This window comes from Henckelia pumila, chromosome 1, assembly GCF_033568475.1.
Source record: "Henckelia pumila isolate YLH828 chromosome 1, ASM3356847v2, whole genome shotgun sequence".
Classification (NCBI taxonomy): Eukaryota; Viridiplantae; Streptophyta; class Magnoliopsida; order Lamiales; family Gesneriaceae; genus Henckelia; species Henckelia pumila.
Window position 1 is genome coordinate 116,672,339 of NC_133120.1, and position 17,114 is coordinate 116,689,452.

A 17,114-nucleotide genomic window follows, 5' to 3' on the forward strand; every position below is an offset into this window, starting at 1 on the left:
GTGCTGGAGTCATTTACTTATCAAACACTACTTACTTCTGATTTTCAACTTTTTCTTTTCGTTTTTAAACAATACTCACTTCTGATTTTTCTTCATTTTCTTTAAAATTTATAAATTTAATCACTGTTGTTTTTAAGAGTAGAAGTTATTGGCTGATCGCTAAGAGCCTAAGACACTCAATTGAGTTTATTTAATTTAGTAATCAAGTATTTGAGGCATTTATTTCGATTCTTTAACGAAAAATAGACAGCCGATGGTGTCTAAATTAAGGCCTTCGATGCAAATAATTTGACGACATGACCAATGATTCGAAAAGAGTGGAGAAGACTTTGAACATGTCTCATCATCTCGAATGGTATATATATATATATGGGCAAGTTGTTGAGGTGAAATGTCAATTTTGCTTTTGGGTGGCAATGTCTTGTTTTGGACATAATAGATTAACAACTATGTGAGGACGTTGGATCCTTTGGTTAAGTTGAAATTTGAATATATAATACTAAATTTGAGTGATTTTTGAGAGCCAACCAATAAATATAATTTTTGGATAAGCATATAATTCGTGTTCGAACACATTATTACACTACATTTAACATGTCCAAATCAATATCGAGAGATTAAAAAAATTAATATCCAAAATCTAGTGAGTAAAGTGATTATTAAATTAGGAGCGTCACAATAGAGGAAGAGGAGTTTTGGACTGTTCACCAGAGTTTGGAATTGGCGTGGAGAAAAGGTATAAAGAAGATTATACTTCACTCAATGAAAGTGGTTAAATGACTTAAACTGATGAATTACCATCATCATCGTTGGCTAATCTAGTCTCCAAGACTCCAACTGCATAATCATCCTTACCAGAGATTTGAAAGTTAACATCAAACAGATATATAGAGAACAAAATCGGGCGACAAATTTTATTGCCACGGAAGCTCTCAAATATGCAAGAGGAGTGTTCACTGTACTAAAACCCCTAAAAAACTTATGAAAATTTTAGAGTTTGAGTTTTTCCTCCCTCTTTGTAATCAAATCAAAGAATTAGGTCGGATATGAATATGAGAAAGTGATCTCAAAAGGTGGAAGAAAGAAAAGATAAAAGTCATTGGTTCATCGCCCAAATAAGATGAAACACAATTAGGAATTTGGGTTAAGAAGAGAATAAAAAACAATGAATGAGACAGTAAGTTTCTCGTGAAACGGTCTCATATAGGTATATATTCATGAGATAAATTTTTTTGTTTCATACCTGAAGTTAAAATTAAAACTCTTGATAACAAAAGTAATATTTTTTTATAAGTCGAGACTCGTCTCATAAAATTGAATATTGAAACGATATAATAAGAATTTTTTTTAAAAAAAAACAATTAGTTTGAAAATGTGGTTTCAAATGTCGTCAATGATAATTGAGAATCCCACTCAAAGTCTTCAATTAAAATTTGATGTTGAACACTTTTTGTTGAAAAACTTTCATATTATGAAATAATTAATGGACGGAAAGGTGCCATGATAATTGATATTGATTAGTTCATTCCCTTTGATTTTCTTAAGACATATCACTTCAGCTTTTGGGATTCAATACTATACATAGAAACTAAAAGGCATGTGTAGAGATACACATTAAATCCATCGATATTTATAAACTAGAAAAAGAGTTTTTGGGAACTTAAATCATGTCTCTTTGTGTGTTTTTTTTTTATAAAATGCCAAAAATTCCCCACTATCAATATTATCAATAAAACTTTATTCCATATTTTAATTACCTGCCGCATGTTTTTTCCATGTGATTATGTGAAAATTAGTTACATGTCAAATTTTGCATAATAAAATTTCTATTTGTTGCTTATTTTTCGGATAGTATAATATGGAACGTCAGACCCTTAAAACATTGTGCAAATTAAGAGTAAAATCGAATTTTCCCGGAGGTATGTATTAACTCATCACTGAAATAATTTTTTACAAGTGAAAAAAACACAGCAACTCTTGGTCACTTCTATAAATCATATAAAAAATATATATATGTTTAATTTAAGTACAAATGTACAACTCCTCAAGTACGAAGAAGGGATCCATGAGTACAGACAACTTGCAAATAATAATAATAATAATAATAATAATAATAATAATAATAATAATAATAATAATAATAATAATAATAATAATAATAATAATAATATGTTTTCCGAGAAAAATATGGTAATAAGGGTAGGAAAAAGTTAAAACATAACAAAAAAAATATTTTAAAAATTGTGGCTTTCATCCATTAAAGTAATTGGGCCCGAAAATATTAATCAAATCATAAACTCCATGTGAAAAAGTAATATAAAATTAAAGCGATGACCCAAATTCATCATAGAGATTCCGCATGGCATAAGACAATTTATTCACAACTCATCAATATCATATTTATTAGCCATGATGACACTGTCCCTTTTGCCATTTTTATTAAATTCTTCTGAATATATTCAACTTTATTCTTTTAGCCAAAAGAAATATACTCAAAGTGAATTTACCAATTTTTGTACCAAGAAACAATAAATGAGAATATATTAATTAGTAGCTGTAAATTAAATGGCACACATATTTCCTTGACAAAACAATTGTGGTCATATATATTAGGGATAATAGACATAGAAGCTCACGTATCATACTTTTTGAGCTTTAACTCGATTTACGTTTCGAAAACTCGAATTCGACTCGGACTCAATCGAGTATTGAATTTCAAGCTGGATTCGTGAAAATTAAATATCGAGTTACTCGAGTTTGTGTTCAAAAATATTTGCATCATAATTTTAGGGTTTAAATTTTGTATTTGTGTAAATAACCCTTAAATTATATACCTTCTGTAAAAAAAAATTAATATATAGTTACTCGAGTACGTAGGTTGCGAGATATTCAAGTGGATACAGTTAAAACTCAAACTCCAAGTAGTTTGACCCGCTTGCATCCCGATCTCTATGTTTGTCTATTTTGTATTTTAATTCTGTAGATATTTACATTTCAGTTCTAGTCTTGTACGTTAATTTTTTTTTATTTTTATTTTTTTTACTTTTGGTCTTTTTATTGAATATCCATGTGTCGCCGGAAACATTAGTACGTTCAGTGTACATCAATATTTTTGAATATCACTTAACACCCAAACAAAAAATATAAAACAATAAAACATTTTCAACTTACAAAACTAAAATCCAACAATATATAATATTACAAGACTGAAATACAAAATAGGCAGATTTATAAGACCATTTTCGCTATTTTTCCAATGTATTAAGTCTATTACATATATCGTATTACTTATTAAAGATGAACTGTAGATTTTAGGTAAAATCAAGTCATTATTTTAGTAAAACACTGACTTTAAAATAGTGTAATTTTTACATAAAAAAAACAAAATTCATCTCCAACTCATTAACACTAAATTCTACACTAAAAAAAATATTCTCAAATATTCTCTATTATTTTATTTACAACTAACTTAACTAAATATCAATAAATTAATTATATATTTAATTAATTTCTATAATGATATTGATTTAAACAATTAATTAATTTAAATAAATAAAATTTGAAAAAATATTACTTTAAGAAATTTATAAAACAAATTTTAAAATTACATAGTATTTATAATTTTTTTATAGCTTTCATTTTTATATAACATATTAACTAATTAAAATTTGATTATTTTAAGAAATAAATAATCAATTAAAACAATTCTTTATTTATTTAATAAATAAAATGTTAAATTTACGAAATAAATTAATGAAATTATTATAATATAATCATTAAACTTAAAATACATGACATTAAACAAAGGGAAAACAAACTACAATAATTGAACAAAAAACAAAAGCATATATAACAATTATAATTATTAATTAATAAATGAAAACAAAAAAAATTAAAAAAACTTCAAGATAACGTTGCTACAGTGTTGCATAAATATAGTACAACAATAACAACACTGTAGTTTTGCACCAACCTAATGTTAAAAATAACGTTGGGTTGGAGCAAAAAATCCAACATCAATTTGTCGTAATACACCAAATTAGTTGGATTGGAGACATTTAACGCCCCAATTTTATTTGAGCGCAAAGGATTCACGTATTTAGGCATACATCTTATATGTCTAAATAATCTGAACTAATATCTTGTGAAATGATTTCATGAATCTTTATTTGTGAAATGGATCAATCATATTCATATTTACATTTGAAAATAAACAAATAATATTTTGGCATAAACAACGATATTTTTTCATGAGTGACCCAAATAAGAAATGTTTCACAAAATTAATATGTGAGATCATTTTACATGTTTTTTTGTAAAATAATTTTGGTGATGACAGCGTTGAACTTTTCATAATCTTGGAATTAACGAGATAATTCAAAAAATGTCGCTATTTAAAGTTATATAATATTATATTATACTGAGTTTTTCTATGTTGCACATCAACTGTGTCAACCTCTGTACCTACTACGTATAAAACACTCAACTATTGCATGATGGGCACAGAGATTAACACGATTGATGGGCAGCATAGCAAAACTCTATTATAATATATATATATATATATATATATATATATATATATATATGAACTGAGAAAAAAAATGATCACTTGATGTATTTATTTACTATATAGCATACAGTGAAGCAAATTTTGATTATCCCATTATGAAAAAGCGACAAGATTTTCGGCGTCCCATTTGGTTCTTGAGATTTGGCCAATTTTAATAATTAATAATTAATAATATTTTGAAGACGTCACGAATCCAAGATCCAAGTTCAACTTGTCTTATATGTGGGAAAAAAAATATAGAGATATGTTAATTTACGGTACAGTGTTTCAAGTTTCAACTTATTCCCCAGCCACACTAAAACTGGAATACACTTTATTTTAAATAATAATAAAAACTAAATCTTATGTCACCATTTCACAAATCGATTTTGTGAATCGAATCTCTAACCTGAAATAGTTTATGAGAAAATATATTTTTATATAAAAAAAAATGTTACCGTCAACATAAATTTAAATGAAATCGATCAATTTTACGAATATAATTCATAAAAAAATTTCTATTTTAAAAATGGGTCCCCAAACTTTAATGTCTATTCAATTGTAATATGTGGCACAAACTTTATGAAAATTGCAAGTGGTGACTTCGACATTAAATGTGGCCAACACCACCCCAACAATAAACAATGTCAAGACAATTTGTGTCATGTTGTTGGATTAGGTCGACCATCGATCTTTTCTATTAAGAATTCACAAATTGTAGCAGAGTGCAAATGACCAAATTCATCACTCACAAACTCACAAAATAAAATTATTTTACTCGAAACTTAATACGTAAGAATCATAATCACATAATCGAACATTTATCATTTTACCAAAAGTTATATTTGATGGTGAATCTTCTAAATCATACAACAACTTAAACATTTGATTCCAACGAGTAAAATCTTTAATATGTTTAAATTTACGATCTTGGTGTGTGGTTTTTTCCTTAAAGATTTCGGAAAATTTATATCCTCAACTATCTCGAGAATAAACCCGTCTTCCCTAGCTGTCCCAACTGATCATACGATTAAATTTATTTTTTGTCAAAAAATTTATGTAATAAAATGCATGATTCCCTTAGCCAGATCAATGTCGCATTCCGAGGACAGTTTACTCCATTATTAATATATATATATATATATATATATATATATATATATATATGAATGAATGGTGATCCATGAAATCTGATCGGCCGACCAGTGACAAGAAGATAAACTTTATTTTTCTAAAATTGTTTGAAAAAGACCTCAATATTTGTAAATTATGATTCGCCCATCATTCCCAAGGTCCATCAATAAAATAATAAGTTAAGGGAAATATAACCAATTTTAAAAAATCATATGAATCTAAAAAGTTGGTTAGATGAGATTGGATTTCAGAAAATTGATTAGTCCATTTCTATATTAATGAAATGGATCATGGGCAATACGCAATTGGTATGGCGATCACTTTGAAACAGCTAAATATGGACCATATCAATTGTGTGTGTGTGTTACACACGATTATGATATCTTGATTGAGTTATCTCAAATCATTTTCTTAAAAAAAAAAGTTATCTCAAATCTGTTCTATCTACGTGTAAAAGAATGACAATTTGTGGGCTTCAGAAATTATTGAAAAACCTGAAGTTGCATTTGGATCGATGGATTTGAAGCTAGCTAGCGATTTCAAATCCATAATGACAAATTTGTTTGGTTGTTTTGAAAAATTAGGGATGACAATAGGCGAGACGAGGATGTCTTTCTCATCTTCACCCGAATCCAAAACTCAATCTTCCACTGAAAAATAGTGAACCTACATGTATTGATAAATATCCACCTTTAAATTTTCTCTGGGACAGTGTCTGTACAGCTAGGATCTCATTTACCTCTTTCTTGCCTCAATCTTCACTTTTTAACCAGTGATTATATAGTGGCGAACCTACATGGTCCCGAAAGGGTGCGACTCGCCTCCCTGTAATTTAAAAATAATAATAAAATTTGACATTAAAAATTTTAAAAAATTGTAGTACTATATACATGATCTATCTTTTAAATACAAATTTAATTGTGAAACAACTTTCTTGATTTTTTTTTAAAAAATAACTTAGTATTATGTATATAATATATCTATAAAATATTAATTTACTTATACATTGATTAAGATGATCTTTGATAAATAAGATAAGAATAAATTTATAATTTATTTTAGGATATAATAGATTTCGTATTATGTTTTATATTGTACCATATTTTTTTAAAAAGAAACGAAACATCTTTTGGCTTGAATATACGTCTTAAACGAAAATTGCTTCAGTTTGCTCAGTTTTATCCATCTGAATTTTTTTTAATGGAGTTATTACATCTTACAACTAATTTGATAACTTTGTTTTTGACATGCGAAATAACAATTAGTCCTTTAAAATTGTTGGAATTAGAGAGTTTGCTTGTAAAATAATGATTAATCAAATAAACATCGATTATATCAGTTGATATATAGATTTAATTTTAAATTTAGCATTATTAATATTCATTGTAATATAGAGAGATTGTTTTCAATAATGAATTTCATAAAAAAAATCAATTCGTAATAGGTTGTTAAATGATAGTTTGATACCACATATTGAGCGATGTGTGTTTTGAGACAGTTGACAATGAGTTATTATTCAACATTTTCAAACATGAAATATCGATATGTGTTAGTAAAAACGTATGAAATTAATGTATGACATTTATTATACGTTGTGTTGTATTAATTTGTTAATATATTTTTTTAATACACCCTCTAATTAAAAATCTTGGGTACGCCACTGTGATTATCATTCATATTTTTATAATCAGAACCGATTTTACTAGTATATAATAAATAATATATATATATATATGTATGTATAGAGTTTCTTTCAAGTGCCCACTACCATGCCCATCAATGATGTGGCACTATTCTATTGAATGCACATCCAATAGAATAGTGTCATATCATTGATGGGCATCGAATTATCGAATGATGTACGTCACTCATTAAATTATGAATTCAGCGTAAATTAAATTAAATAGACCAAGTGCATCTACTGTGACGTACAATCCCATTTAATAAATTCGGTTCCACATTTATTGATAAAATTCACTTTAGACTGTTGGTCAAAATTCAATCATATCCCATTCGAGTACCCATTTCCAACATTATTAAGACTTGCATTTTTTTTTTGACAAATTAAGACATGCATATTAAATACAAACAAACAGTTAAAAATCATCCAAAATAAGCTATTACAGATAGTATGAGAGTAAATCTCAAATTAGCCTATGGTAACTTGAAATTACATAGATCTTTGGACACACGATTGAGATGCTATCGTTTACCAAATGTCAGCCTCTTCTTGACACGATATCACAAAAGATATCACAATTTTCGGTGACATGTTCACTTAGAGGTGCAATAATTCGTGCCCGAATTATATCAGAAAACTTGCATAATATGGAGTGCAACGGCTTCAGTAGAGTATTCTCCGTTTAATTCAAGAATTTCAGGTCCAACAAATTTCATAAAGCATCCTTTTCCCATAAAGACTTTGATAACCACAAACAAGTAACACTCAAAGTTATGTTAAAGCTCACAAACACCTCCAGATATTTGGTTCATCCATAAACAAGCAGTGTACAAATCTAACACAAATAAGGTTTTCAATGGATAAAGCTGGCATTAGTTACACAGTTTCATACGACGAAATTTTATGATCCAACTACACAAGATAACTCGTGCATAAATCGCTGTATCCCACTTCGATATTATAATCATTCTGCCAATTTTCTTGTGTCGACGAATTAGAATTCTTAATTCTCTAAATGCATTAGCGGTTTGTTTAGGAGGACATACTAGGTTGGTTTCCTCTTCCTTCCAAGAACTGGAGCGATCTCTAATCTTGGCCCGCCCATCCGCCACTTCTTAAATGCAGCTATTGAAGATTGACCAGCCTCGTATACTTAAGAATGAGCAAACATACAAATGCGTAAAGATAAAATACTTTTGTTGAAAATATAACAAGAAATTAAGTCTTCACCGCGCTAAAAACACGCTCATATGCATTGACAAAGATTTGATGAACTCACATTTGGCTTCTTCATTAGTTAGAAGCGTCGTGTATTTGGGAGCCACCGTCAATGTTAAAGTATGAGCCTTGATCAAAACTTCCTTGTATCTTGTTCGAAATGCAACGAGAAGAAATGGCCCAATGGTTTTGTCACCAACACTGGTCACCATTAGACGTCAAGCTTAGATTAAACACACTAAAGTTTTGCAATGGATAAGTATAAAGCGTAGTTATAAGAATTTTCTTTCTTTAAACAACTATCTAATTCTATTACCCACAATCAAATTTTCTTGCTGCAGTTGGCACCAGAGAAAGAAATCTTTAACCGTAAATCAGTACTTTAATGGAATAAAGAACAAAACAGCCTAAAGGCTTAGCAACCGAACTTACAATTTGGAGGGACTTTTAGTTACAATATTCTGTAATAAGAGGCTAAGAGCCACTAATCTGTAATGTTCAGATTACCAGAAAATGCGCTTTCCCCTTGAAAAAGGGACTAGAAGCACAAATTTATCATCGGGGGAAGCAGTATAATAAAATCAAAAAGCATTATTGATCCATGGCACAGTCAAGCTAAGATTTATTCGATTTAACATCAACATATTTTTATTGGCAGGACAAAGATCACAAAATAAGAAAGTATCTTGCCTTAAAGAGCACTAAAAGTACATTAATAAAGACTATCTAGACTAAAACTTCTGAAAAAACTGCACAATCAGCACTATCTCGGCAAGGGTGAAGCCAGGCAGGGTCAATAAAGGACAATTTCAGAAGGGATCAAGGCATCATCCCACGTATATTATCTAAGAAAGAATAGGAGGAAGAAGCAGCATACTAACTCAAGGTAAAATAAGGGAAACACCAGTTACTTAGGTTAGTTTTGTTTCATATGGTGGTTCTTTTCCCTCAGAACACGTTTTTTTTGGAATGCCTCTTTGTAGTGTGGGTGTTTCAGCTCATATGGTGGTTCATTTCCCTCAGAACACATTTTTCCCTCATATGGTGCTTCTCAGTTTTGCCACTGAACAAACCAATTGCAAAATGCTACGTGAAATTGTTAGGTGATTTTATGCCTTCTTTGATGTCTTGTGCATTTGAAGGAGCCAAAATCTCATGAAAGAAATTTTTGTTAGGGGTAGTTTACCTATATAATAATTTTTTGGCGCAAACATATATGGAAATCAAATTTTAGGAACATGAGTTTAACTGGCCAGTTCGTTTTACAACAGAAGACAAAACCCATTCATTATTACAGAAAGAATAAAAGAAAAAAGATTTGAAAGGATACTATTCTTTCTTGGCATGAGAAGGAAGAAATTAAGTGGCACAATTGTTGTGAAATCCATTCCCTGATTCCCAAAATGCAGGACAAGACATATAAACAATCCCAGAAAGGTACATTACACCAGGAGCTGATGAGTGTAGGGGAGAGGTGCAGATAATTCTAGATTCCTAGTAGAGTTTGATTAGCACCTACTTGAGTTTGACTCAAAAGACAACCCGCTATTCAAGCTAGACTCGGAAGAGAATCCACCACTTGAGCTCGATCAAGTAGAGATTTTCCTGAACTACGATCAACTCAAGTGAATTATTTGTGAGTCGTGACTCTAGATCGAGCTGGATAACTTTGGTTTTCTTGAGCAACAATCAAGCTTGAACCGAGTCTCTGCTAGAGCTCAAGTTCAACTTGTCTGCATAGTTGTATGTTGATGAAAAATCCATTTACTATGAATATGATATATATAATTAATAGTAGAAAATTGAATCAAGGGTAAAATAGTGGTTTACATAATATTAAAAATATTAATATTAATATAAATAACTAAAAAGTAATTAGCTTCTGTTTCAAAAAAAAATAGTTAGCTTGAGTAATTAAGCATGAGAAAATTGAAGCTTGATCTACTAGAGCTCAGTCAAAGCCGAGCCGAATTGTTAAGACTGAAAAAGCAGGATGGTACAGGCAAACGAGGCGTGTTAACTACTTTTGTTCAACAGAGTTACAATACTGCTTCCACACACTCATAATACTCATTGTAGTATTGAAAGCTCGTTTGGCGTGCATCTTTAAAAAAAATTAACTTGAGATTAGAATTAGAATTAGAATTAGGTAAAATTAGTTTCAAGGGCCTGTCTAATTCTTGTAACTGTAAGTATCCCAGTAGGTCAAAGAACTTGTTGAACAAGAAATATTCAAACCCAAACGATAGTAAAAATATGCAAAGGGAGTAGAAGGAACTTACAGCGGTGCAATCTTGCAACCTAATGAATAAAAATAACGACACCGACTTCTGAGATCCACATGTGCAGCATCCGCTCCTATTTCTTCCCTTGTTTTGGATCTGAATGAAAAAAATCAACAAAAACAAAACACCAAAAAACAATAAATAATATAAACAAGCTCAAACCAAATTGACAGTGGAACTTAAGATTTATAATGGGCTGATTTAAAATTGCTGTAACTATCAAATGACCGGTGGAGAATACATAGATACTAAAGATATTAAACTATACTGTTCTTTGATAAATTTTCAAAATTTATTATGTCTTGTGCTATGTAGTACCCCAAAAAAGTTGATTTAGTTTGAATTTATATTGCTCATTATCTCATTAACATGGAAACAAATAAGCAACTCTTTTATATGGAAACAAGGACCTCGTTTTATCAAGGATATAGATATGGTACAAAGCACAAACTTTGATAAAAACGATATTACTCTTTGTCAAAAGATGGAGGAACCCTCATGGATATAAGATTTCTAAAGGACAATTCGCTTGCAAGCCAAAAAGGAAGTTCTACTCGAGAAGCAGCTTCAACCTGACATCCAGGGAACAAACTTAAAAAATTAGATGAAGTGCCGGCATTATTATCACCACATTTAAGAGAGAATATACCTTATTTGTACAGTCACTTGAGTCAAAAAGCCCAACTCCATTTGCAGCATATTGAAATACAGATGGAATAAGCTAACATGAAAGATGAACGGAACAAAAGCATATTGAAATTAAGATGGAACAAGCTAACATGAAAGACGAATGGAACAAAAGCATAAGTCATAACCAAAAATTTTCAGGTATAACATAATTGAGTTTAAGTTTACCTCTTCTTCAGCCAATATATCATCAACATCATAATAACTTGCCATTCAGAGAAAAAGTATCGGTCCTCAGTGACTAAAAAGATCCACCATCACAAGTCTCTTTGATCTACAGACAGCCAATAATTTGGACTCAAAAATCATCACAACAAACACAAAAAAGTATGTGCCGGTAGAAGAAACAGAGTTTAAAGGTAATTGTAAAACTATAATTTCTGAAGCATAGACCTCATGTCAGTGGTCGACTGAACCGAATTTAGAATAACCGAGTCGAACCATAACTGACCGATTTTTTATGAAAACTGATCAAAACCATTTTTTTTTCAAAAGACCAAAAACAAAAAAAAATCCCTGTTTTAAAAGCCCTTAGAAACCAAAATGTTAGATATATACCAAAATAATAAAATCTAAATTTTCAACTTATAAATCATTATTTCCGACCAGCACCACCGTTATTCACTACTAAGTACTAATACAGATTAGAAAACGCACCAAAAGAATCAAAATATCTAAAACCAAACCAAGAAGGTAATAAATTTTGAAGAAATACACGTGGGGATGATGATTATTGAAGAACTGGCCATCATCCCCAGGTTAATGGATATTAACGAGAACACTTTCGAGCAGAGTGCATCCAGATTAAACCTTTCGCACAAAGCCGATAAACACGATCTCAGATTTCCATCTGAATCTTCAAAATTAATGTATGTTTCCGAAAAAAACAAGCCAAATTAATGCAGCACAAAGATCTGTTCTAAAATGCACGTAAAAAGATAGGTTAAAGTAAACAAACAATCCAAAAAAAATTAGGAATTAAAATTCAAAACAAAATCACAAAATTCAATTGGTTTCTGACAACACGAACAGAAGCATGAGCAAATGACTGATTACAGATCCAAAAAAATTAAGAAGCTTGAGAATTTCCTCAGTAAAAATAATTTTATGACATCCAAAAATACCTGCAATGCTCCGTAGAAGCAGGAGGGGGAGAGAAAGAGGACTTCGGCGGAGGGATTCCGACGGCTGCGGAGGATGCGTGGAAGCTGTTGTGTATGAGTCAGAAATTGTGAATTAGGGAAAGTAGTGCGCGCGGTATTTGAAAAAGAAATCGAGCGCGGTATTTGAGTTGAGAGAATTGTTATTTTGGCTAATTGCATTCACACCGTATGTGAAAAGTCTAAAAGACATAAAACCCCCTAAAAAATATTAATAGGCTAATGCATCCCTCGGATTTTTAAAATGTAGCACATTTCACCCCTATGTTATACAAACTCGGACACATTTATACTCTCTTGTAGGGGTTTTTATGCTAATTTTTTTAAACATAGGGTCTAAAATGCTATTAATTTTACACATGGTATTTTATGTCTTTTAGACTTTTCACAGGAAGTATGAATGTAATTAGCTCTATACCTTTCAAGGGGAAATTGGGGAAATGGGACTCGATTCTAATTTATTTAAGAAAAATGATTCATCTCTTCATTTACCATTTTGTCCTTCAGTTTAACTCTTATTATAGATTTTAATATATTTTTTAAATTTTAAATTATTCTCCCGTCATTTTCATTTCTCTCACTTCTCTTTTTTCCCTCCTTACCAAAATTTGTAAGACCCAAACACAAGTGCTTGGGTCTGACAACAGACCCAAGCACAAGTTGTCGCTGCGAAAAGCATTCTTCCGCGGCGCATCGGCGCGCTGAGGCTAAAGTGCGCCGCGAAAAATAGGTGCGCAGAAAAAATCAAAATCAGGATGCGAAACATAATGGGTTACGCTGATTATCAATTCCATAATACATGTTTATTTGTAACGCATTTATTTGTATTTTTAGCTGCTCTGTTTGTCAAAAAATTAGGTAGGCAAATAATCTGCTAATTTCACAAGCTTGATCAATATTTACATAATTTTTATCTGTAATTACATAATTTTGACCAATGTTGACATATAATCATACATGTTGCAACATATGGATCCACTAATTTCACAAGTTTGTTCTAGCATTTTAACATATGAATCCTCTAATTTCAAAATTTTGACTGATAATTACATAATTTTACATGTAATTACAAAATTTTGTCCAATGTTCATTGATAATTGTACATGTTTTTATAACTTATCCACTAATTTCACAAGTATGTTTTATATTCGTACATGTTAACTTATGAATCCGCAAATTTTACATGTATGTTTTAAAATCATACTTTTTTTAACATATAAATCTGCTAATATCACAAGCATGTTACATATAATCGTATATATTTAATATTTTACAATATGAATCCGTTAATTTCACAAATATGTTCTATAATCGTACATGTTTTTAAAATAAGAATCCATAATTTGACAAGTATGTTCTATAATCTTATATATTTTAATATATAAATCCATAATTTATAACATATATATCCGTTATTTTCACGATTATGTTATATAATATACATGTTGTAACATATTAATCGACAAATTTCACGATTATGTTATATGATTATACATATTGTAACATATCAATAATCTAATTTCATGATTATATTATATGATTATACACATTTTAACATAAGAATCAACCGATTTCACTATTATGTTTTATGATTATACATATTTTAATATAAGAATCAACTGATTTTACGATTATGTTATATGATTATACATATTGTAACACATTAATCGACTGATTTCACGATTATGTTATATGATTATACATATTGTAACATATCAATCAACTTATTTCATTATTATATTATATGATTATACATATTTTAATATAAGAATCAACCGATTTCACTATTATGTTATATGATTATACATATTGTAACATATAATTTGACTAATTTCACGATTATGTTATGCGATATACATATTGTAACATATGAATCAACTGATTTTATGACTATGTTATATGATTATACATATTGTAACATATTAATCGATTAATTTTCACAATTATGTTACATGACTATACATACTTTAATATAAAAATCAAATTATTTAACGATTATGTTATATTTACATGTTTTTGAAAATAAATGCAATACCCCTTCAAAAAATAAATAAAAAAATACAATACATGATCTACCGTCAACCAAAAAATATACATGGTCTACTCAAGATAATCTTGGTTCTAGTATGGTCTAACATGGTCTACCCAGTGGGTAGACCATGTTAGACCATGAGAGACCCAGAACTCTTCACAATTCTGAGTCTGTTATGGTCTAACATGATTTACCCAATGGGCAGATCATAGGTAGACCATGACAGCCCTACCTTTCAAATGCTTCTGTTTTTTTTTTTTTTTTTTTGACAAAGAAATGCTTCTGTTTTTAATTAAGTTATGTGGGATTCATTTGTGTTATTTAAGTCGAAAAAGTCTCCGCTTACTATAGATTTTTAAGATTGAGACCAATTTTCGGAGAAGACAATTCATGTGAGGCTAATTTTAAATTTTCGTTTTGCAAGCATTGATAATTATTGTATCTGAACAATCTTTCTTAATAATTACACTTCATGCGATCAATGAAAATCAAATTCATGACATTGGCTCTGATACCAATTATAGGATCGAGCGTTTAGCTGTTGATAATTGTACAACTCAAATTTTTTAAATCATGCAATAGCCTGAGCGACATGGTTTGATCGTTCTACTAGCAGAGACAATTATTGCACCTCAACATAGATATTTTAAAATGTCTACTGAATCAGTAAAGAATCTACTAATTGATAATAGCGGTTTACCTGAACTGAATCTCAGTCAATAAAAACAGAAAATCAGTCGAAACTAAAGAAATCCGAAATTAAAAACTTCCCACCACTCTTTCTCTTCTTTTGTTATCTTGCAATCAATTGAAAAAACTGTGGAATGGAAGAACTCCGGACAAAGATTGAAACACTGGAAGAATAATGAAAGTTGGATAATACGAATGGATAGAGAAAACTCATACTCTTTTTGTTAATTCAATGTCACCATCCTCCATCCCTCCAAATTTGAAACTTTATAAATTTTAAACGAGCTTAATATGAAATTAATTGTTTTTAGTTTTTATTATGTTGTATATAAAATTATTAATAGATAAAATAATAATATATATAATTTTTTAGAATAATTTCAGAAATTTTCAAGCTATCAAATTCATTAATCTCGAATTTCAAATTATGTGTAGTAAAACTTTTGCCCATCAATTGATCGCAAATAAAACAAGAGTTCAAGACAAAATTATTTCACTTCATTTAGTGTTTTTTTTTAAAAAAAATAATATTGGTAAATTGTACTAATTAAAATAATATTTTAAGATTTATAAAAGAAATTAAAATTAAAATTTTATTTTGAATTTTTTTTTTTCACGCTTTCTCGCTTGTTTTCATGCTTGAATTTGATACGATGAACCGAAGAATTGACAGTTTTTTTGACGTTTTTTTTAAAAATGTGTTTCACTCTGAACTTAATCGATGCTTTTCTCGCGTTTTTAAAATTACTGATTATAATTGAGTGTCATGTCGAACTCAAATCTAGCTTAGGAGATACTCGTGAGATTTTAGTTGGGCCTTAATTGACATGTAAATTGGGTTGCCATTGTCGTGGTCGTGGGCTACCCTGTAAATGGGCTTTTCTGTATGCGGAATGTTCGGTGGATCCGAACTATTCGGAGGTTTAGAACTTCATTGCTTTGGTTTCAAACTGATTAATTACTTGATTTATTTATACGGGTTCCATTAGTTTTTTATATTCCAAATATATTTATTAATCATATTAATAGTAATATTATAGGATTTTTTTCAGAAATAATAAATGGAGAGATTATTATTAGTTCAATTATTATTATTTTTCATTAATCTTACTCTTGATATAATTAACAATGGACAGACACAAATACGGCAAAAACCCACATTCTTTTATTTTTAAATAAATAAGATAATTTAAAATAAATAAAAAAAAAGAGCACACAAGTTAAAATAAGATTCGAGGAGAGAGAAATATGAAAGTAAGAACGAAGAAGCGGCATCTGTATTCTACCAATTTATGTTGTGTGTCGTGTTATCTGTTGTATATGTGTAGGAGGAAAAAGATGAATTTCAAACTATCATTAATATATTATCTAAATCATATATCTAACGATGAATATTTAATATTTCATCCGTCTCACTCATTTAAATTATATATTTTTTTCATATGTTTCAAATATATACTTTAGTTTTTATATTTAATATTACATCTCCTATTCTTTTACCAATTTACTTCTATTAAATTAATATCATTAACTACTTATACAATTATTTTATCTTCGTTAAATATGGGTAAATGAAAAAACTGTTTTCCAGAAGTTAATTTCCCAAATAGTTTTTTAAATGTGTTTGAAAAGACATACTTTTTTTTTGTGACGTGGGAACGCGCAGCTGCTACCT

General features: G+C 29.5%; 1 protein-coding gene and 1 non-coding gene across 2 annotated transcripts; both read right to left on the reverse strand.

Moving 5' to 3' along the window:
* Nucleotides 1–8,404: 8,404 nt before the first annotated feature.
* Nucleotides 8,405–12,797, reverse strand: LOC140875899 (uncharacterized). The gene is made up of 7 exons (XM_073279729.1): nt 12,682–12,797; nt 11,726–11,831; nt 11,520–11,591; nt 11,342–11,442; nt 10,868–10,966; nt 8,647–8,786; nt 8,405–8,519 (listed from the first exon to the last, which is right to left on the reverse strand). The coding sequence occupies exons 2-7, from the start codon at nt 11,768–11,770 to the stop codon at nt 8,413–8,415; spliced, it is 564 nt and encodes a 187-aa protein (XP_073135830.1). The 5' UTR covers nt 11,771–11,831; nt 12,682–12,797; the 3' UTR covers nt 8,405–8,412.
* LOC140876561 (small nucleolar RNA snoR135) lies at nt 12,271–12,403 on the reverse strand. Its single transcript, XR_012148865.1, has one exon. It is a non-coding gene; the product is annotated as a small nucleolar RNA snoR135 (small nucleolar RNA).
* Nucleotides 12,798–17,114: the final 4,317 nt, after the last annotated feature.

Coding starts and splice junctions, on each gene's coding strand:
- LOC140875899 (XM_073279729.1), bottom strand. CDS start 11,770: ATGGCAAGTTATTATGATGTTGATGATATATTGGCTGAAGAAGAG. Junction 8,787..10,867: donor GGTTGCAAGATTGCACCGCT/GTAAGTTCCTTC, acceptor AATGGTGACCAG/TGTTGGTGACAAAACCATTG. Junction 8,520..8,646: donor AACTAATGAAGAAGCCAAAT/GTGAGTTCATCA, acceptor CTCATTCTTAAG/TATACGAGGCTGGTCAATCT.